This window comes from Hyperolius riggenbachi, chromosome 4 (assembly GCF_040937935.1).
Source record: "Hyperolius riggenbachi isolate aHypRig1 chromosome 4, aHypRig1.pri, whole genome shotgun sequence".
NCBI lineage: Eukaryota > Metazoa > Chordata > Amphibia > Anura > Hyperoliidae > Hyperolius > Hyperolius riggenbachi.
Window position 1 is genome coordinate 85,052,594 of NC_090649.1, and position 22,879 is coordinate 85,075,472.

Genomic DNA, 22,879 nt, shown 5'->3' on the forward strand with positions numbered 1-22,879 from the left:
GTGTGCAGGGAGCAAACTGCAAATCTGAATCGGATGTAAAAACTGATTAAAAAGCAGAATCGGAATCGCTTGCAGTGTGCAAGAGGCCTTAAACCTGTTAGTTTTGCAACTGTCCTCACAAACATGCAACCTTAATTTGCAAAATGTGGAGTGTATCGATGATAGCTGCTGATCCATAAATGTAAAATAATAGAATGTGTTTTTTTCTTCCTACAGATTTTGCCTTGCATTGTGCGGATTAAAACTTAGCGAGAAAGGATTAGGAACATGTGCGACCTGTACACAGAGGAGCGCTCAGACACAGAAGTGAACCACATATGGTCTGGGCCAAGCCAGTGCAGAGGGATGCTGCCATATCAGCAGCTACAGCTGGGCACAAACAAAAGTAGTGCGGGAGCAACGACTGCTCTAGCCCCGGAAGAAGCAATCCACCGGACTTCACCCACACAAAACCCTCCCTTTGTAATAACCTTCAACTATGGAACAACATCTCGTGCTGCAGAGGAAACAGAAAAACAGCAAAGGCCTTACCTACTACACAATAGAAATAAACAACCTGCTTTCCTGCTTAAGCTGGTTGGATTATCAACAGAACAAATGATTCTATCTCAAACTGACTTAATGTGGGAAAATTGTATTGCTGCAGCCTATGGTGCACTTTCTTCAGATGGCAGATTTCCCTGTTCTGATACAATTGGCGCCAGAAAATCACCTCCTCTCCTCTTATGTCAAAGCAAAAGACATTTCTGTGCAGGCGGGAATAAATCAGCTGCTGCTCTGGCTTTATCGGGTCCTGACTTTATGCAGAGCAGTTGTGCAGTGAAGCAGATTACAGGCCGAGGTGAAGAAGATACAGAAGAAGAGTTAGCCCTTAAAACCAAGAATTCTAGGCCATTCAAAAGAAAGCTTTCATTCACATTGCTAGGCACTGAAGAGCTGAGAGCGAAACACACCATTTATACCAACACCAGTTATGTCCCTCCAGAGATTTCCAAAGAAGTGGATGATAGGAGAAACTCAGATAGATCAAACTTGCTCCTGTCCTATTTAAAAAATATTCCAAGCTCTATTGAGTTTCAACAAACCGCGATCCCAGGTTCTGTTGGTTTGTGCAGTGGGACTAACAGTTATTGCAAGGAAGACTTGTATTCGGGAGAAACCATTATTCGTTCTTCCACAAGGTACATTGACATTCAACCAAAAGACAACAAAACCCTTTTCGGCAAGAAAACCCAGAACGTAAGGCATGAGAAGACACTAATGGACTCTTCATTTGATGAACCCTCAGACTCTTTTACAAGCGCTTTCTATTCTCAGACTGATAACACAGTTGATTATTTTCCACCACGTTCTTGTTCTGAACTCAGAGGACTTCATAAGAGTCAGGATGATCCTGAAGAAGAAAGCCACTGTGTAAAAATCAAGGGAGACATTGGTATTAATGTACATGACAGTCTGCCATGTGTGACTTCAAATGTTACAGTGAAAAACATCAATGAGCCCACCAACAAACTATTTTTTAAGCAGGTAGAATGTGAAAAATGGTTAATAAACGCTCCAATGCTCGACACTTTGCAGAAGTTTGATTTGTCAAAACCATATACCAATGATGGCTGTTTTGGTAATAACAAGCCTTTTCTGTCAAAAGAAGCAACATTTCCAGCACAGCTCAATTCCCAGGGTGAGCTTGCACAGAATTACTTCCTCCCTGACATCAGCTCTTCAGTATTCCCAGCTTCATCACTTGGAACACCTAGAAATAACGTTTCATGTCTTCTTAGCAGCAGTTCAGAAATTACCGTCAAAACAGAACCTTTCCACAGAAAGTCTAACAAATCTCGCAGCGTCTTTCTACAACATGAAAGCGTGAAAGCTGAGCAAGGAGAAGCAGAGGCTGTGCTTGGCAGAGAAATGATAACTAAAAGGACTGGAAGTGCTCATTTGGACTATCAAACTGCACTTAAAAATCAGGGCTTCTGTTCTTCCTCACAGGTTTCAAGTGCTGTTGACACAGAACACTTGGAACAAGCCATGCGGGGAAAGATTATGGATGCCCATAGGATGCGTTTGTGTCCAAATCAGGTGTCCTTTGCTGAAAGGTTTGAGACAATCTGTTTGGAGACCTATATGATGGAGTTAGAAGGTGTTAATCCAACGGAAACAAGCACTTCCTTTCACAAAGAATATCTCTTTTGCCAAAAGACGAACATCTATGACAACTCAGATAGAATAGAAAATGGATTTAGAGAAAGTCTTAGCATGGAAACACGGTACAATGATCAACCCAATGTGTCCAACCCAATCCACAAGGTAGATGAGGAAGAACTTCAAAGTCTGACTCCAGGTAAAGAAATGTTTCATGATAACTCAGTGAGCCACACTTTATTTTGTGAGCAAGTAAAACCAAATAGTACGAATCAGGAAAATCCAGAAAACATCTCTGGCCTTGAAGTTGGTAGAAATCTGAAATTAAATGACTCTTCAAATAAAACAATAGGTCCAGATGTGTTGCCTTTGTCTTATGACGTCATTGATGGCCTTCTCCCTGATGCCGCCTTGAATATGGTTACTAAACAAGAGTGTGACAAAGTAAGTGAACTGCCAGTAGACAGGTCTGAGGCCCGTCCCTCAGAAAAGTGTGAGCAGCGAAACTATATGGCCACAAGTGCTAATAATTCTCCAGATTGCAATGCGGTTGGTGATGTGGTTGGAATGAACACTGAAGAACCTGGTGGAATCACTCCTCCTGTGTTTGAAATGAAGACTCAGTTTGACTTGGTTCTGGAAGAGTTGAAGTTGTTCCATGCAATTGAAATAAATAATACAGACTCTCATACAGAAAAAGACAAGAAACAGGAAGAACATATAGGTAACCCTCCTGAAGGCCTTCCAGATGCAACCGTGCATTTACCTCGTGACTCAGAAATGGAAGATTATAGCTGTCAGGTTATCAAAAAGGATGGTGACAGCTTACTTAACGGCAAGAATTTGACTCAAGCTAGTGAACAGGAAGTGCCACAAGCATGCTGGTCAGCCAGTGATGGAGATGAGGCATCCCTTTATTCTGCTGTCAGTGAAGGTAAGAGACTAAAACTGTAACATATTTCCTGTTACTGCAAATGTATTTTCTCAGAATTAAGAAACACTTTTTTTCTTGGTTGAACTTGATGGATAGGTAACAGTTCCTGGAAGGATCTGCACCACACCAAAAATTGTATAATAAGCTCTTAAACCTTTATTGCATTAAAAACGACAGGCAGCGACAGCCCGTTGTTTCGGCCTAAAATGGCTTTTCTCAAGTTGCCAGAAGTGTCAAATACACAAAACCACACATCTTTGCTACTTATATACCTCTAACCACGCCCCACTGGGCGGTTAATACTCAGGTGTGATTGGAAGCCAGTCAGACCTAATGGGAGACTGAGCACCAAGCAAAAATCTCCAATAGAAATCAATATAACAGCTCACCAACCAGCTAATCCCTCTTGCCCAGCTACCGCCAGCCAGCTGAGCTATTTTTGAGCCTGGTGGGTGCTCCTGGACACTTGCTTGATGGATAGGTGTCTTTTTTCAACTAAACTGTATAACTACATAACAACTAATACTATTTACAGATTACTGTGGAATTCCTGGCACTCATATTTTTTTTTTACATTTCCTTTTTTGTGCTTTGCTACAGAGTTGTGAAATATTACCAGTTAGCTCCTTAGCAGCTTGGTATGAATTTTATTAATTGTACAGGCAGGGGTGGAACAATGGACCCCACTACTTACCTGGCAGGGGAGATACCATGATCACGAAGGTGGTTCACCCAGGATGAGGCCCATCCATTGCACTCCGGGTGGGTTGACTCCTGCGATTTCCCCAAATGCAGGAAACTCGACTGCATAATTTGTGGTTTACTAATTTCGCTGTTGCAGGTGGGGCTGGAGGGATGGGAAGGAGCACACCTGTACCTAATGCAGAGCAACAATGGAGCCATACATTACTAGCTTCTGGCCATGGGACAGCTCCTCCATTCTCGTCTCCTTCATGGTACAATCATGGTACAAACACCATACAGCGCCATGCAGCTCTTGTCCCTGTATGTCATGTGATGTGATGCAGGGGAAAGTTGCACGGTGCTGTATGGCGCATATTATAATAATAATAATTCCAACGCTTTCCTCCTGTCAGACTCAAAGCTCCAGAGCTGCACCCACTAGGACGCACTCAGTAAGCAGTCTTGCCCAAGGACTCATTACTGAATACGTAATAACTCCCCTTCCGCAGATGCTCTGCATTAGGGTACAGGAGTGGGCCCCCGCAGGCCTTTGGCCCCAGTGATGGAGGTTAATACTGGGGTGGAGGGGTTTCTCAGTAGATAGATCTCTGTGCGCTGGGGTGGGGGCAGCTCATTGTAGTTATGCCCCTGAGCAGGGTAAAGTATCATGGGCATAGCAATCACCCCTGCGAGAGCCCGAAACATGTAGTGTGTATCGACATGCAATAAAACTGAACGCAAGTTCTTACCTATGGAGTGCCTCCTTCTACTACACTATACTCTGTATCACTGTGTGGAGCAGGGGTGGTGTGCCTGCTTGGAGGAGTTGCACCGGCACTGGCTCTCCCGCAGTGGATTGAGCTTCCAGAGTTTAGTTCAATCACCCTTGCCATTGCAGGGGGGCCCAGGGGCTTTGGGGGCTCTCCACCTCCCTCTCCCCAACTGCAAGTGCAGCCAGTTAGCAAAGAAACCTCCCCACTAACTCACAAAAACCAAGTGCAGGATTGTGTATAATTATTTCAAGCTTTTGGAGGCTGCCTCACAACAGAACACTCTCTGCTGTCATTCGCCGGCTTCTAATTACATGGGGTTTGGGGACAAAAGGGGCCCCATGCTATCATTTCTGCCGGGGGCCCTAAAAGGTGTAGTTAAGACTCTGTGAAGTACATTAAAATGATGCCTACCTTGACAACCGATTAGATCCTAACATGTACATTAACTGACTATTGAATAACAGTGATACAATCCAGAATGCATGAATACTTCTATTGTAGGTAGTTCATTCTTCTTAAGTTATTTTTTTACATAAGAGTCTTTTGAAATGCAGGGTTAGTTGGACAGACACAGACTGTGCCATCCCTTATCTGCAGGGTGGTAAGAAGAATCCCAGATGCACATTCCATTCTGATGGAAAGCTTTTACATGTGAATAGAGAGGACATGTATTTCAGGAAGTGTGATACGTGGACCACAAGTGTTCATTTTGTTACTAATACCATTATTTTACTTCAACAGTAGGGGAAGCTTAAAGAGGCACCACAACAACAAATATAAGAATGCAATACATTATTATTATTATTATTGATTTATAAAGCGCCAACATATTCCGTGGCGCTGTACAAAGTAAGAAACAAACATTCGGTACATAATACAGACAATACTATACACCAATATACAAGATACATACTGTAATTAGTGACCAAATACAAAAAAATTATACAAAATACAGAATACAAAATATAGAATTGGTAATGACAGTAACATGATGAATAAAATGTATAATGATTTCCAAGACACAAAAGCGGGAGAGAGCCCTGCCCTTGCGAGCTTACAATCTAAAGGATACATTATCCAGGATGCCCAATTTTACATTAATGATCCCGTTTTCAGCATAAGATGGCCCCTGAGCAAGCATAAGACAATACTTGTTAGACTACTGTTATTTTATGCCAAGATAACTATTGCCATTAAAGCGGAATATAACCCTGCATTTCAACTTTGCTCTAAAACATTATTTACAGCATATTATATGCAACCAGCATTTTTTTTACTAGACCAGCATTGGAAGGGTTACACACAGCTTTAAAGTTCCTGGAGTGAACTGCTCCCTGCAGCTGAAGTTTAGATAGATACATTCTGTTTACTTAAATGTAACAATTGTGGAATGTGACTCACTCTCTCTGACTGTGCAGGAGTTGGAGGACAGCCAAAGAGTGTGTAACATTCCTCACTTGTTACATTTTGTTTACTGAAATGTATCTATTTAAAGCGGTTTAACACCCAGCATTACAACTTTGGTTTAAAAGATTGCTTACAGCTTACAAACTATTATGCCAGATTTTTTTTTAAGCAGAAATTCACTGAATGGGTTAAACATGACATTTTAGTGTTGGATTTAACTAGGAATCCGCATCCGTTCTTATCTGTAGTTACAAATGTATCTTTATTTGGAATACAAATAGACCTTTGAAAAGCCTGCGGGGGAAGCCCTCTTTGTTCTCTCAGAGCAGTGTTTGTTTGTTACATTGTAGATAGATACATTTGTAACTAAACAAGCAAGCACCAGGAGCATTTCTAGCTAAATGCAGCACTAAAATGTCATGTTTAATCCATTCAGTGAATTTCTGCTAAAAAAAAAAACTGGCATAATAGTTTATAAGCTGTAAGCAATCTTTTAAAGCAAAGTTGAAATGCTGGGTGTTAGACCACTTTAAGCTTCGGATTTCTATCCATGGAACTTTAAAGCTCTGTGTTTAACCCTTCCAATGCTGGTCTAGTAAAAAAAAATGCTGGTTGCATATAATATGCTGTAAATAATGTTTAAGAGCAAAGTTGAAATGCAGGGTTATATTCCGCTTTAAATGGAAACAAACTTTGGAACCTCCCATTAGTTTGTGGAAAAAACAAATCACACCCTTCCTTTATATAAATTAGCATGGATGGCTAGGGGGTCTTTAGCCAAATTTGATAGAAGTATGGAAGGTATGGCTGGATACTTCGGAGTCAACAGTTGATAACTTAGATATCAATCCGCATGTTCTGGACACTATATAAACCTCCTATCCAGGTATTGGGTTAGCGCTGGTCTTGAGTAATGATATTTTTCAACCTTTGTATGAGTCTGAATGCCTAGGACATTTCTTCTTACTACATGGATTCGTATTAGTTCTGATTTTGATTGGTTGTGTCTATATAATGTATCTTGCAATCTGTATTTGCCGCTGTATGATGTATATAACAATGTTAAGTACCCACTGTCAGTGCCGGGGTTTCTTGTTCTGTTTTCTTTGTTTGGAAAACCAATAAAGATTTTTTTTTTTTAAAAAAACAATGATGACAGTACTGTGAGGTATTTCGAAAGGTCATTCTATGTGTGGGTGATGCCACCCACCCTGTACGGCATTCATTAGCCTTCAGTTCCTGTTTGGTTAAGGACGTCACTCACAAGAGCAAACATAAGTGCTTTTCTACCTACGGCATTACAGCTCGAGTGTAAAGCTTTAATGGAACATCAGCTTGACGTCTATCACAAGGTGCGCAGTGCTATTGTGGTGACGTGCTGAAGAATATCCCTCTATGAGCTCTGCTGTCTGTGAGGTGGTGTATAGAGTGTGTGTGGGCTGACCAGATTTTAATTCAAAGGAGAAAGAGGCATTTGCAGGCCCGGATTTACATCATAGGAGCCTATAGACACATATGTCCTGGCACCCTAGACTTCGCCCTCCACAAACCCCCACTGAACCGTATTGTAAGTCAGCTGTCACTTCTCCCTTACTTTCCTTGCATGTCATAGGTAACAATAGTTGTCCCTTTGCAGTAGGTAGCCATAGGTACCCTCAGTATCAAGCAGGGCTGTGGTGCTGGAGTCGAGGAGTCAAGAGTCGGAGCAATTTTTGGGTACCTGGAATCGGTGGTTTCATAAACTGAGGAGTAGGAGTTGGGGTTGGATGATTTTTGTACCAACTCCACAGTCCTGGTAAGTATTACTAAAAAGTCGAAGTTGAGGAGTAAGAGCAATTTTGGGCACCTGGAGCTGGCATCGGTGGTTTCATAAACTGAGGAGTCGGATGATTTGTGTACCGACTCCACAGTCCTGATATTAAGTAGTTAATAGTTAGTTGAAGGGAGATCTCGTCAGTGGTATGCCAAGTGCTTGTTGAGTATCCACTCATTTATGCTTTGCTCAGGACTCTGGATAGGGAAGGAGGGAGGGAGGCACTATGGGAGGGAAGTGAGCCACCTTTCCATCATCAGGCGCCTGAAGACACGTGCCTACAGTGGCCTTTGGAATCTGAAAATGCTTTTGGACATAAGTTGATGGACACCTGAAATACACTTTGTGCAGATGCAGAGAGGTGTCTGCTGGATGAGCAAGCAGTGGGTGCAGGGCACTGGCTTAAAGAGAATCTGTAACATCAAAACGTCCCCTGGGGGGTACTCACCTCGGGTGGGGGAAGCCTCAGGATCCTAATGAGGCTTCCCACGCCGTCCTCAGTCCCTCAGGGGTCTCGCTGCAGCCCTCAGTACAGCGGCAACATAAATATTTACCTTCCCGGCTCCTGTGCAGGCGCTCTGGCGGCTGTCGGCTCTGAAGTAGGCGGAAATACCCGATCGCCGTCGGGTCTGCTCTACTGCGCAGGCGCAAGTCTCCGGCGCCTGCGCAGTAGAGCAGACCCGACTGAGCCGAAAGCAGCCACAGCGCCCCCGCTGGAGCCTGCAAAGGTAAATATTGAATCAACAGTCGGGTCTGTCGGCGGCTGTTCGGAGGGCTGCAGCGAGACCCCCGAGGGACGGAGGACGGAGTGGGAAGCCTCATTAGGATCCGGAGGCTTCCCTCACCCGAGGTGAGTACCCCCCAGGGGATCTTTTTGATGTTACAGTGTCTCTTTAAGGCCTGACAGACGTTTTTCTCTAAAGGAGATTCTTCCAAGGCAAAAACACCTTGGAATAGGTTCCTACAGAGTGAAACGGCTGTCAGACATAAGCCAGTGCCCTGCACCCACTGCCTGATCATCCAACAAAGTTTTTTTTTAACTCTTCCTGCACTGGAAAACAATATGAGACTCTTTTCTTTGCTACTAATGTTCTATTTATTATCCATACTACACATACAATTCATTATCTCATAGATTTCTTGTCGCTTAAGATTTGCTCTAAGTCTGATGAGAGTGGTGGTAGAGTTTTCCATGGTATCTAGTTATGAGTACTCAGTGGACACTTTATCATCACACCAAGACTGCACTCGGGGAAAAATGTCTTTTTAGCTCTAGCCAAAGTGTTTTTAGTTCTGGCCAAACATCAATTTCACATGGAGTGATCAATTCAAACTTTAGACAAATATGGTATTGGTATGTAATTAGGGCCGGCCTTAGGTTTCACATCCTGAAAGAAACTTGACAAGACTTTGGTGCCCTCCCACAGGATTTTGACACATTGGGTCATTAAACCTACAACTGAGTAATGGCGCAGGAATGACGGAAGAGCCCTGGAAGGCTTTTTTGTATCCAGAGCCTTCCCTCTATTAAAGTGTGTATCAAACATGAAGTGAATTAGTAGTAGTCAGAGAGCCCCCCCCCCCCCCAGCATATGAGAGGAGAAAGATCCCCCCCTCCCCCCACTCCATGAGAGTGTGCAGCATTGGGGTGAAGTAACTCACCTCTCCAGGATCCAGTTGCTGCACCCAGGCATATGCTTGTGTGGGCAGAGCTTGACGGCGGCTGGGGAGGAGCTCAGCATCAGTCAGGGTAGAGCTGTCTGTCTGTAGAGCTGACTTTCCCTGCGCCCCTTCCAAAAATAATATTGTGTCAGCTCAGGTTTCTTAGGGCAAAGTCTGGCCCTGTATCTAATCAAGTGGTTCTCTTTACTTTTTACCTCCCAACTACCTCATGCCAACTTCCTTGTCTTGACTGCTCCCTCCACATCCAGCACCCAATAGAGCAGCCTCTTTTTGCTTGACGTTCTTGATGGAGATAACCCGAAACCTGCAGTCTGATGGTAGCCGACTGAAAAAGCGATGGCCGCGGTGTGAAGCAATCCTCAACGCTCTGGACGGCAGTCTTGTGCTTTGGAGGACGTCAAGTGAGGGGAGGGGTCACCTCTTCCATGTACCTCCTCTTCCAAGTGTCCTCATTGAGCAGCAGTTACCCCCTTTAAGGTGCAGCCTTCATATATAGCCTTCTTTTCCTATCTGCAGGCTGCTCTTCCATGTTCAGCAGACCTCCTCTTCCATGCCCAACCTTCCCCGTGGCCACTGGCCAGCATCCTTTTTGGGTCAAGGCCTACACCTAGTCTGCAGAGACCCAGCCGTGTATGTAGTTAGGTAAAGGAATACTGACATTCGGCTGAAAACGCCTTTGTATTCCCATTTATGTTTGCTCTTCTTTTAAATATCAAAACTAGGCAACAAAAATAACATGGACTGCTTTCTTCAACAGAACTTCCATAAATATTCTAAAAGTAGATATATATGCATAATCATTCATAATACCCCAGATTAATCATTCATAATTATACACAATTATACCAACACAGCTGTTGTTTGTAATGTTGCTCAATAAATCTTACATTCTGAGGCTATTGGGATCCATATGCATTCATTATGAAAGAGATGTGCATTACAGTTATTGTAAATTCCAGCAATGAGAGGAGAGAGGGAAGTGTTTGCTCAGAATTCTTCATCTAATGTATAGGCGAGATTATTGAGATGCATGTCAGACATCCACATTGCATCCTTTACGCCATGCAACTTTTTACATCAGTGTCTTATTTGTATTTGAGTTCTAGTAGGGACCCCGTTTACAGTTTTCCATTAACCATTTCAGCCAACGGGTATGTTTCACCATATGGACGAGAGGAATTTTCCTATTTCAGCGCTCCTCCCATTCATTTCCCAATAACTTTATCACTACTTATCGCAAAGAAATGATCTATACCTTGTTTTTTCCGCCACCAATTGGGCATTATGTTAAGAATTATTTTATTCTAAATACATTTTAACGAGAATATTTACGAAAAAAAAAAATGAAAAAATTATTTCTCAGTTTTCGGCCATTATAGTTTTAAAATATCACATGCTACCGTAATTAAAATCCACACATTTTATTTGCCCATTTGTCTTGGTTATTGCAACGTTAAAATTATATCCCTAGAATAATGTATGTTGACAATATTTTATTTGGAAATAAAGGTACATTTTTTCAGTTTTACATCCATTGCTAATTTTTAGCCCATAAATTTATAACATGATAATAATATATGCTACATAGGAAACAATGTGTTGCTACATTGTAACTAGGAAAGACAAAGCCTGCGATCGTGGGTGGCCTGCGGGAAGATTAATGAATGGCGGTGATCAGCGGCGGAAATCAGTGGTGGAAAGAAGTGCGGCTGCTCTATTTAAGAATAAACACTGTTTTTGAACAAAACACACCCGGAACGAGGTCAGAGCTGGAGGAGGACTTAGAGCTGCACAGCCGCACTTGCGGCTATGAGAACTGTGCAGCCATGACAGGACCTGGTGGCCATCTTAATTGGGGCAGCTGAATACGACCCGAGGGATCAGGTCGTGACCCCACTGGAGCCTGGGAATTACAATAAAGACACTGCGGAATGAACTGGGGGCGCGGATGGCGTCCCCTAAGGATGATAAAAAACAATAGATATTTAACTTTTTTTAGGATTTTCTCCTCGTAAGTCCTTTAACCTTCCTGGCGGTAACCCCGAACGTAGTTCGGGGTAAGCCACGCAGGAGGTTTTCTCCGGCCCTGCTGGGCCGATTTTCTTAATTTTTTTTTGCTGGGCGCAGCTAGCACTTTGCTAGCTGCGCCAGCACACTGATCGCCGCAGCCCCGCGCCCGATCGCCGCTATACGTTGCGACGCGCGGGCCCCCCCCGCAGACCCCGTACGCTTCCTGGCCAATCAGTGCCAGGCAGCGCCGAGGGGTGGATCGGGACTCCCAATGACGTCACGACGTCGGTGACGTCATCCGTCCCCGTCGCCATGGCGACGGGGGAAGCCCTCCAGGAAATCCCGTTCTTTGAACAGGATTTCCTGATCGAAGAGGGCGGGGGGATGCCGCTGAGCAGCGGCTATCATGTAGCGAGCCCTGGGCTCGCTACATCATTTAAAAAAAAAAAAAACTGCCGCGCTACCTCCTGGCGGAATTTTTCATACCGCCAGGAGGGTTAAGAGAGATACTTTCTCAGAGTAAACTAGCGAGCAATCACTGGTCTGCAAGCCTCTCTATCAGAATTAGGTTGTGCAATGCCGTTCTCCCAGTGCTGGGCCGAAATTACGCATTAGCGTAATTACGCATCGTAATTCACTACAAATGCACCGTAAGCGTTACGTGTAAGGTTACGGTATTACGCGTAATTAATTACGCGTAGACCGTGGGTTACGTTTTACGCGTAAAAAATTACGCGTAAGACAGTAAACTCCCATTGAAATTACACAGTCTGCCGTAATCGCGTAATATTACGCTCCCGTATAATATAAAAAAGCCGCCGACTTTAAGGGTTAATAGCAAAGCCCCCTTAAGTGCTAAGAGCCTCAAATTTGGAGAATATATTAAGGAGATCAGAAGGAATAAGAGGAAAAAAAAATTTTTCAAAAAGACTTTATAGTTTTTGAGAAAATCGATGTTAAAGTTTCAAAGGAAAAATAGATACATTTAAAAACCCGCCGACTTTAACGGTTAATAGCAAAGCCTGCTTAAAATTTAGAAACACCAAATTTACAGGGTATATTAAGGGGATCAGTGGGAATAAGAGGAAAAAATTTTTTTTAAAAAAGACCTTATAGTTTTTGAGAAAATCGATTTTTAAGTTTCAAGGGCAAAAATGTCTTTTAAATGCGGAAAATGTCAGTTTTTTTTGCACAGGTAACAATAGTGTTTTATTTTCATAGATTCCCCCAAGTGGGAAGAGTTTTACTTACTTCGTTCTGAGTGTGGGAAATATTAAAAAAAAAACGACGTGGGGTCCCCCCTCCCAGACCTCTTTAACCCCTTGTCCCCCATGCAGACTGGGATAGCCAGAATGCGGAGCACCGGCCGCGTGGGGCTCCGCACCCTGACTATACCAGCCCGCATGGTCCATGGATTGGGGGGTCTCGGAAGGGGAGGGGCAGCCAAGCTTTCCCCTCCCCCTCCGAGCCCTTGTCCAATCCAAGGACAAGGGGCTCTTCTCCACCTCCGATGGGCGGTGGAGGTGGAGGCCGCGATTTCCTGGGGGGGAGGTTCATGGTGGCATCTGGGAGTCCCCTTTAAAAAGGGGTCCCCCAGATGCCCACCCCCCCTCCCAGGAGAAATGAGTATAGAGGTAATTGTACCCCTTACCCATTTCCTTTAAGAGTTAAAAGTAAATAAACACACAGACACTTTGAAAAAGTATTTTAATTGAACAAAAAACATAACCACGAAAAAAGTCCTTTAATATTCTTAATTAACCATTAATACTTACCTGTCCCTTTAAAAGCCAGTTCCCACGCAATATCCTCGGAAAGATACTAATCCGTTACAATGTAACAAAGCTATTACAATGTAACAACTTTGTTACTTTGTAACACCACCGCACCCGACGTCACTCGCCGCCACCCGCCGCGTCTGCGCTGACCCGACAGAGCTCTGAGCTATATAGCTCAAAGCTCCCTAAGCATCTTTGTATTTGGGCTCCAAGGAGCCCCATTGGTCCTTAGCAGACCAATGGGGTTCCTTTAAATCAGAAGGAACCCCATTGGTCTGCTAAGGACCAATGGGGCTCCTTGGAGCCCAAATACAAAGATGCTAAGAGAGCTCTGAGCTATATAGCTCAGAGCTCTGTCGGGTCCGTGCAGGACGCTAAGTCCCCGCCGCCTCCCGCTGTCAGCCCCGCCCACATCTGTCACCCACATGTCACCCACATGTGGGTGACATGTGGGTGACATGTAGAAGAGGCGGGGAGGACAGCGGGAGGGTCCGTGCAGGACGCTAAGTCCCCGCCGCCTCCCGCTGTCAGCCCCGCCCACATCTGTCACCCACATGTCACCCACATGTGGGTGACATGTGGGTGACATGTGGAAGAGGCGGGGAGGACAGCGGGAGGCGGCGGGGACTTAGCGTCCCGCACGGACCCGACAGAGCTCTGAGCTATATAGCTCAGAGCTCTCTTAGCATCTTTGTATTTGGGCTCCAAGGAGCCCCATTGGTCCTTAGCAGACCAATGGGGTTCCTTCTGATTTAAAGGAACCCCATTGGTCTGCTAAGGACCAATGGGGCTCCTTGGAGCCCAAATACAAAGATGCTTAGGGAGCTCTGAGCTATATAGCTCAGAGCTCTGTCGGGTCAGCGCAGACGCGGCGGTGGCGGCGAGTGACGTCGGGTGCGGTGGTGTTACAAAGTAACAAAGTTGTTACATTGTAATAGCTTTGTTACATTGTAACTGATTAGTATATTTCCGAGGATATTGCGTGGGAACTGGCTTTTAAAGGGACAGGTAAGTATTAATGGTTAATTAAGAATATTAAAGGACTTTTTTCGTGGTTATGTTTTTTGTTCAATTAAAATACTTTTTCAAAGTGTCTGTGTGTTTATTTACTTTTAACTCTTAAAGGAAATGGGTAAGGGGTACAAGTACCTCTATACTCATTTCTCCTGGGAGGGGGGGGTGGGCATCTGGGGGACCCCTTTTTAAAGGGGACTCCCAGATGCCACCATGAACCTCCCCCCCAGGAAATCGCGGCCTCCACCTCCACCGCCCATCGGAGGTGGAGAAGAGCCCCTTGTCCTTGGATTGGACAAGGGCTCGGAGGGGGAGGGGAAAGCTTGGCTGCCCCTCCCCTTCCGAGACCCCCCAATCCATGGACCATGCGGGCTGGTATAGTCAGGGTGCGGAGCCCCACGCGGCCGGTGCTCCGCATTCTGGCTATCCCAGTCTGCATGGGGGACAAGGGGTTAAAGAGGTCTGGGAGGGGGGACCCCACGTCGTTTTTTTTTTAAATATTTCCCACACTCAGAACGAAGTAAGTAAAACTCTTCCCACTTGGGGGAATCTATGAAAATAAAACACTATTGTTACCTGTGCAAAAAAAACTGACATTTTCCGCATTTAAAAGACATTTTTGCCCTTGAAACTTAAAAATCGATTTTCTCAAAAACTATAAGGTCTTTTTGAAAAAAAATTTTTTCCTCTTATTCCCACTGATCCCCTTAATATACCCTGTAAATTTGGTGTTTCTAAATTTTAAGCAGGCTTTGCTATTAACCGTTAAAGTCGGCGGGTTTTTAAATGTATCTATTTTTCCTTTGAAACTTTAACATCGATTTTCTCAAAAACTATAAGGTCTTTTTGAAAAAAAATTTTTCCCTCTTATTCCTTCTGATCTCCTTAATATATTCTCCAAATTTGAGGCTCTTAGCACTTAAGGGGGCTTTGCTATTAACCCTTAAAGTCGGCGGCTACCTAACATTGATCCATGCGTCAACTTTTCCGCTTGGCAGCATGACCTTACGCATTAATTGCTAGTAGGAATTTACGCGTAAGCCTATAACGTAACAACTTGAATTACGGTATTCTTACGCGTAATTGCGTAAGGGCAATGCGTAATTACAGACATGTACCGAAATTGAATGTCTATGCCGTAAGCGTAATTTCGTAATGCGTAATAGCGTAAAATTACGCGTAATGATCCGTAAGCGTAGCTTTTTCCATTACGATCAGCACTGCGTTCTCCTTTTCAACCTTAAAGAGAACCTGTACTGAGTAAAAATATTTAAAATAAACACACTCACTTCAAATGAACATTACATAGTTACCTTGCCATCAGTTCCTCTCAGAAGCTCAACATTTTCTTCTGACAATAATCCCTTCCAGTTCTGACAACATTTTGTCAGAACTGAAATATATCAGTTGCTATCAGTTATATATCAGTTGCTGTCAAATACAGCTCAGAGGACAACTGATGTGTCCATGTTTCCCTATGGCTCAAGTGGGCAATGTTACAGTTTAACTGTGTGGTGACCAGAAAGCTGTTATGGGTAATGGCTATTTTCAAAATGGAGGACGGAAAATTCCCTTGATCATAGTGAACAAATAGGACACAGGACAGGAGAAAGACACTGAGGAGTAGACTACATGGAAGGTAAGTATGACTTGTGTATGCCTATTTTGACTTTTATTTTCAGTACAGGTTTTCTTTAAGTGTGTTGTTAAGGCCCAGTGCTTTTGTAATGTCTGTAGAACAAACCACAGCTAGATCTGCTGGTTTAACCACCTCAGGAAACCCGGTAACCCTCAGATTGTTATTGCAGGCTGTCTGTGCCAAAATCGTAAGCATTTTCACTCTTGTCTTTTGTGTCTTTCACCCGCAGTGTTTGGTCCTCCTTCATGGTGTGCATCTGCTGTTCCAGGAGCTTCTTACCCACTTGCGGCAATGTTAACCAACATTGGGCAACATTGTATTCATGTTAAACAATGTTGCCCCCCCCCCCCCCCCCCCCGCGGCTTAAAGTCTTGTTGCACCCATCGTGTAACATCGCACACACCCCCCAGCCGGAAGATGGAGGAAGATGGATCGGTGGAACGCTTGTCATCAGGTAGACTTTGTTGGATCCATCATCCTGCATGGCGAGGTGAGTACATAGCTTTTGAGATCATGGCAGAAAGCTCTAGCCCTAAGAGATTCACCACTTCTCTGACTAGCTCATGATGGTCCAGATCTGTTTTTTTTACCGGAGAGGCTCTCAACGTCCGTGTCGGAGGCCTAGTGATCTGATACGTGCAACGCCATCTTGGATTCCCCGGCACACATTTTGCTCTTTCCAGTCCATTGTGGTTAAGTTGGCTGGTTCCAACATGTGTGCAGCTTAGAACTGCCCACTTAGAAGACTCGGGGAGGCAGTTGTGGGAAAGACATGGACAGAGCTCGCAGGCTAAGCTTCCTTCTCTCGATGTCGGAACTGGAGGTAATTATTTACATTTTGCGCTATCTCATTAGATGGGTTACAGCAGCTCTAACTCTTTATCATTAAGGTTCTGATCAGAGAACGGAGGAGTCAGCCATTACCAAGGACAAGTTCCTATAAGTAGTGCTTCCTTAGCTCCGTCGATCAAACATACATGCTTTCTAATGAAAGGATTTGTAGCTCCTTCACAAAGGAGTGATAATGATCTTAGTGAAGCAAGGAAAATTGGCTGCATTAATCACAGAAAACTTCTAGCACGCTGAAATCAAAGCAATCAGGAGGAGAATTTCTTAGCACAATCCTCAGCAGAGCCTACTGTTCTGAAAATCTTTTTGACGTACGATGTTAACTTCCTAAAACAGAATGAAACGGAAGGTTATCACCTTTAGCACATGTCCTAAAACCCATGGGTCATCCAGAGGCTTCTCATGTTTTCCTGGAGACCAACGTTGCCACACACAGAGCGCCGGAATATATCCTACAAAAGTTTGCAGATGCGTTATTGTGACAGTGCTTCCCATTGTGAGTAAGCGCGGCTGTACTTCACCTGCGCTAATTCATCCACGCCTTCGCGGTAAGTTGGAGCCACTTGTCTACAAGCCACTCCATGCTACTGCCCAGACATGGTCATACTCACTCACACAGGTGCAACAAAGCTGTAATCATGCACAGCAGGGAGCGCAAACTTTAAGAGGATCTCAGGCAGTGAGTAGGTAAATATCGTGTTGCTTTTTTTTTGCATTAGGTTCACCTCAGGTTTTCTTAAAAGTGCTACATTTGAACCTAAAGGGAAAATAAACACATGAGATTATTATATATTAATTATATAAGTACTACCAATGAAAAATAAAACATTGGAAATTAGTTTAATATTTTTCTTTTTTTCAGTGTATTGATTTCATTTTTAAGATTGCATCCAACTGCCATGGCTACTGTTTTGAAGCCAAACATTGCCTTGTTATGCTGAAAGATAAGCAAAAGTAATGACCCCTTGAACAATACTGTATTGCAGTAAAACCTTGTTAGTTCTACGTTCCCTGACAGATAACAAGCTTTTGGTTTCCATTTACTTTTCAGTAATCTAGACTGAATGTGACAAGCTGTTTGAAAAGCTCTTTTACAGATATGACAGCTCAAATTTTTTTAACTCTTGCTGTACTGGAAAACAGAAAGGGACATCAGGCATTTTCTTAGTAAGGCTAGCTCTATATCTACCTTATCTCAGCATGTCACATCAGGTATGCTTTAACCCTTTCCTATCCTATAGGCCCAATGTCAGATATAGTCCATCATAGTAAAGCCTGCCGCTAAATGGCGTGGTTCACAATAAAATATGGTACAGCACTATCTTCTGCTGGTCAGAGCAGGGCCGGGCCGAGGCATAGGCTGGAGAGGCTCCAGCCTCAGGGCGCAGTGTAGGAGGGGGCGCAGAATTCATTCAGCTGTCATTCCTAATTGTGTTTGAAGCAGAAAGAAATAAGAAAAGGGGATACATGGCAGTGACTGCAAGCCAGATAACGAGATATTAAGGTGTTGGGGAGGTTGTGGGCCCTGTGGCGCCTCTTAGTCTAATAGCAATCAGTGTTTGATGGCTCGGGTGGCAGGGATGGAGGGGCGCACTTCGGTGTCTCAGCCTTGGGTGCTGGAGGACCTTGTCCCGGCTCTGGGTCAGAGCATCGGACTATGTCAGCACTGGCCCCATCAGCCCTCACTCGCTGTATCCCGGGCATATGCACCGCATCTCGCTCTTTTGTAGGAGAGCTGCTGTCGAATTGGGTCCGGCGTGGTGTCCTCCTGTTTAGATAAAAGTGATGAACAAAGTCCACCACTTTGATCCCCTCCAGAAGCAACGAGCGCCACATAACAACAATATTACATTGGTGCTCATGCAAGGAGATGAAGCTACAGTGCCCAAGTTGGCACTGGTAACATCCTCGCAATTGATACCAGGCCAAGCCCCTCCCCCATCCCCCCTTCCCCCCCCCCACACACACACACACTGGTGCAAGGCACAGAGACTCCAGAGCCAATCCTTTTTTCAGGAACACTCACGTGCTCAGGATTTGGGTGATCCTGAAAAAGGATTTGAAAGGGTTAAGTGCATCTGCTGTAGCAATGCAGACGACTCCTTTTGACCCCTAAATGTGACTGAGCATGCATTCAGAAATGTTGGCTTATAACACACCTGTGACATTTATTTGATAGTAGATGGAGAACAATCTGGAGAAGGTAATTTGAAAAGCTACGGTGCCGTCCAGGGGTAGTGGAGTCCACTGGATTAAACCTAATGTGGCATTGAAATATGAAAACGATTACAAGATTATATATGACCAATTTAAAGAGGAACTATAACCAAGGATTGATCTTCATCCCAATCAGTAGCTGATACCCCCTTTCCCATGAGAAATCTTGACCTTTTCTCGAATAGATCATCAGGGGGCTCTGTATGGCTGATATTTTGGTGAACCCCCTCCCACAGTGTGATGTCAAGACCAATGTCCTGACAGTTTCCTGTCTGTGTGCCTTGTTGCATAATGGAAAATAACGGGTTTTTCCAACTGCCAAGGAACAAGTACTTCCCTCTGTGCATATGCACACTTAAGTATACAATATCTATAAAAAACAACCTTTTAACTTATTACATTGTTAGGGGTGTGGTTATAAATAATGGCAGGTGATGCTGTGTAGTTTTTTTCATGTCTGCCAGTAGTAAAGATGATGATGTACAGGCTGATTGTGAATCAAACAATATGAACAAATGACATGGCGAATATCCATCATTTCTTGATCTCTCTTCTATTTTTCAAATTCTCACTTTGCAATGTATTGATTGATTTTTTTCCCCTTTTTCTGTTCTTCTGTAAGGTGCCTCGGTAGACAGGCAGCTCCAACAGAACTTGCCTTGTTTCTAAATCAGTAACAACAGGAAGTCTTCACCACTAATTATCAGGCTGTCTCTCACCAAAACTACTTCACTGCACAATTATTTGTTGTTCATATTGATGAGTCCCTATTGTACGAACCACACACCATATTTCCTTACAATGTTTATTTAGCATCGTGAGGGCTGCGAAGGGTTGATTTGAGCACTTTGCTTTGAAAACCTCAGTAAATATGTTTGATTATCTCTTAGAAAAAAAAAAAAAGATTCTTTATGATTCAGTGTAAAATGTAAAGGGGGCGATCACCTTTGCTGACTTTTAATTTCCTGGGTGTCATTCTTGTGTCATTCTCATCTTAGGTCTTCACTGACCCGAAACAAAATGCAGTCACAGCCCTGAGCTAAACCTTGTTCAAGGACAGTAACTCTCACTCCTTACAGTCACAGCGTTTAACCGTAACGATAAAAGACGTTTCACAGATGTGTCCTCCTCTCTCCATCAATCACATATTCCTGGCTTTGCTTGTCATACTACTAGATGTGCCACTGGAGCATCCTCAATTGTTTACATGCAGCAAGCCGCACAGAAGACCCATTATTGTAAATCAACAACTAGACTGTCCTGTCACTGCTGCACTAGCTCTTGTCCGCTATGTTTACAAATCAACATGAGGTGACCTGCTTCCATCTGCTAGGTATGCCTGCATTCCAATATTCTTCTAGCATCTTCTTCCTCTCTATGTTAAAGAAACACTTAAGTCAAACAAAAAAAATGAGTTTTACTCACCTAGGGCTTCCAATAGCCCCCTGCAGCTGTCCGGTACCCTCGCCGTCTCCCTCCGATCCTCCTGGCCCCTCCGGCAGCCACTTCCTGTTTCGGTGACAGGAGCTGACAGGCTGGGGACGCGAGTGATTCTTCGCGTTCCCAGACACATTAGCACCCTCTATGCTGCTATATGGTATATGATATATGCTATAGCAGCATAGATGGCGCTATTGTGGCCAGGAACGCGAAGAATCACTCGCGTCCCCAGCCTGTCAGCTCCTGTCACCGAAACAGGAAGTGGCTGCCGGTGGGGCCAGGAGGATCGGAGGGAAACGGCGAGGGTACCGGACAGCTGCAGGGGGCTATTGGAGGCCCCAGGTGAGTAAAACTCATTTTTTTTGTTTGACTTAAGCGTGGAATACCAGACTGTATTAGGAGAGCACTGAGCTGATGGATGCCTGGTTACCTAGTTACCGGTAAATAGGTATTTGGGTTGAAAAAAGACATGCGTCCATCGAGTTCAACCAGAAAATGTTGTACAAGACCAGCCTGCATCCTCACATATCCCTGTTGATCCAGAAGAAGGTGAAAAACCCTTACAAGGCATGGTCCAATTAGCCCCTCCCGACTCCAGATGCCAATCAGATAAAATCCCTGGATGAACACCACCGGGCATTACCTAGTAATTATAGCCATGGTTGTCTTTCAACGCAAGGAAAGCATCCAAGCCCCCTTTAATCACAGGTATAGAATTTGCAATAACTACTTTCTGTAGCAATGCATTCCACATTTTGATTACTCTTACTGTAAAGAACCTTTTTCTAAACATTTCTAAAATGTTTTTCCTCCATGCGAAGATCATGTTTATCAGGGATGCTCAAATCTGGTCCGGTAGACATAGTTGCTATTCGGATATCTCCCAATATAGCTGTGCGGGGGGGGGTCAATCCTACCTGTATGACGTCTTCTTCGGTCCGTCCCTGGCGCCTCCCACGATGCACTCCAAGCGCTGCATGCGCCGATCACGTAACTACAAACACTTCCTCCTTCCGGGTTGAAGGAGGAAGTGTTTGTAGTCACGTGACCGGCGCATGCGGCGCTTGGAGCGCACCATGGGAGGCGCCAGGGACATCCCTAAGAAGACGTCATACAGGTAAGATTGACCCCCCCCCCCCCCCCCCCCGCGCAGCTGTACTGGGAGATATCTGGATAGCAACTATCCGGATGTCTCCTGGGCCGGATTTGAGCATCCATGATGCTCATGTCGTGTCTCCTAGTCCTTTGTAAAAGTCTGGGGGCAAAAAGTTAAAGCTTTTATATTGCCCTCTGATATATTTATACATGTTAATTAGATCTCCTCTAAGGCACCTTTTCTCCATACTAAATAAAACCAGTTTATCTAACCTTTCTTGGTAAGTGAGACCTTCCATCCCACGTATCAATTTTGTTGCTCGTCTCTGCACCTGCTCAAAAACTGCAATATCTTTCCTGTAATGTGGTGCCCAGAACTGAATTCCATATTCCATATATGTGGCCTTACTAGAAAGTTGAACAGGAGCAATATTATGCTAGTTGCTGAGTGTCCAATGAGTATTTAAAAAAAAAAAATTTGTGGACTTTTCCATCTTAAAGGGATACTGTAGGGGGGTCAGGGGAAAATGAGCTGAACTTACCCGGGGCTTCTAATGGTCCCCCGCAGACATCCTGTGTTGGCGCAGCCACTCACCGATGCTCCGGCCCCGCCTCCGGTTCACTTCTGGAATTTCAGACTTTAAAGTCTGAAAACCACTGCGCCTGCGTTGCCGTGTCCTCGATCCCGCTGATGTCACCAGGAGCGTACTGCGCAGGCCCAGTATGGTCTGTGCCTGTGCAGTACGCTCCTGGTGACATCAGCGGGAGCGAGGACACAGGCGTGCAGGCGCAGTGGTTTTCTGACTTTAAAGTCTGAAAGCCACTGCGCCTGCCTTGCCGTGTCCTCGATCCCGCTGATGTCATCAAGAGCGCACAGCGCAGGCCCAGTATGGTCTGTGTCTGCGCAGTACACTCCTGGTGACATCAGCGGGAGCGAGGACACTGGCGTGCAGGCGCAGTGGTTTTCTGACTTTAAAGTCAGAAATTCCAGAAGTGAACTGGAGGCGGGGCCGGAGCATTGGTGACTGGCTGCGTGGACACAGGATGTCTGCGGGGGACCATTAGAAGCCCCGGATAAGTTCAACTCATTTTCCCCCGACCCCCCTACAGTATTCCTTTAAAGCAAACCTGTAAGAAAAACAGATACTTAGCTATGTAGTGGAAAGCCTATGACTGTTCCAGAGGCTTCTCATGTCGCATTCATCAAATAAGGGCCCGCGGGGTATAGACATTTAGACAACATTTTAAAATATCATCTATAACAATATTTTTATTGGATTATTCAAAGGCTTCCCTCTTCTGAGGTAAGTATCTATTTTTTTTTCTTCAGCACAGGTTCACTTTAAAGCAGTGACAGAGCAGTAAAGTAGTGACAGAGCAGGCAAGTGGCTAGTGTAC

General features: G+C 44.5%; 1 protein-coding gene and 1 non-coding gene across 3 annotated transcripts in view; both read left to right on the forward strand.

Annotated features, from left to right (window-relative positions):
- The window catches only part of RAD51AP2 (RAD51 associated protein 2), a 72,702-nt gene that overhangs the window by 11,431 nt on the left and 38,392 nt on the right, over positions 1–22,879 (forward strand). For both annotated transcript variants that reach the window (XM_068280274.1, XM_068280273.1), the window contains exon 3: positions 217–3,079. In XM_068280274.1, coding sequence (XP_068136375.1) covers positions 268–3,079 — 2,812 coding nt within the window. In that variant the 5' untranslated portion in view covers positions 217–267. The remainder of the gene's footprint in view (positions 1–216; positions 3,080–22,879) is intronic.
- On the forward strand, positions 3,766–3,931 carry LOC137505536 (U1 spliceosomal RNA). Its single transcript, XR_011020146.1, has one exon. It is a non-coding gene; the product is annotated as a U1 spliceosomal RNA (small nuclear RNA).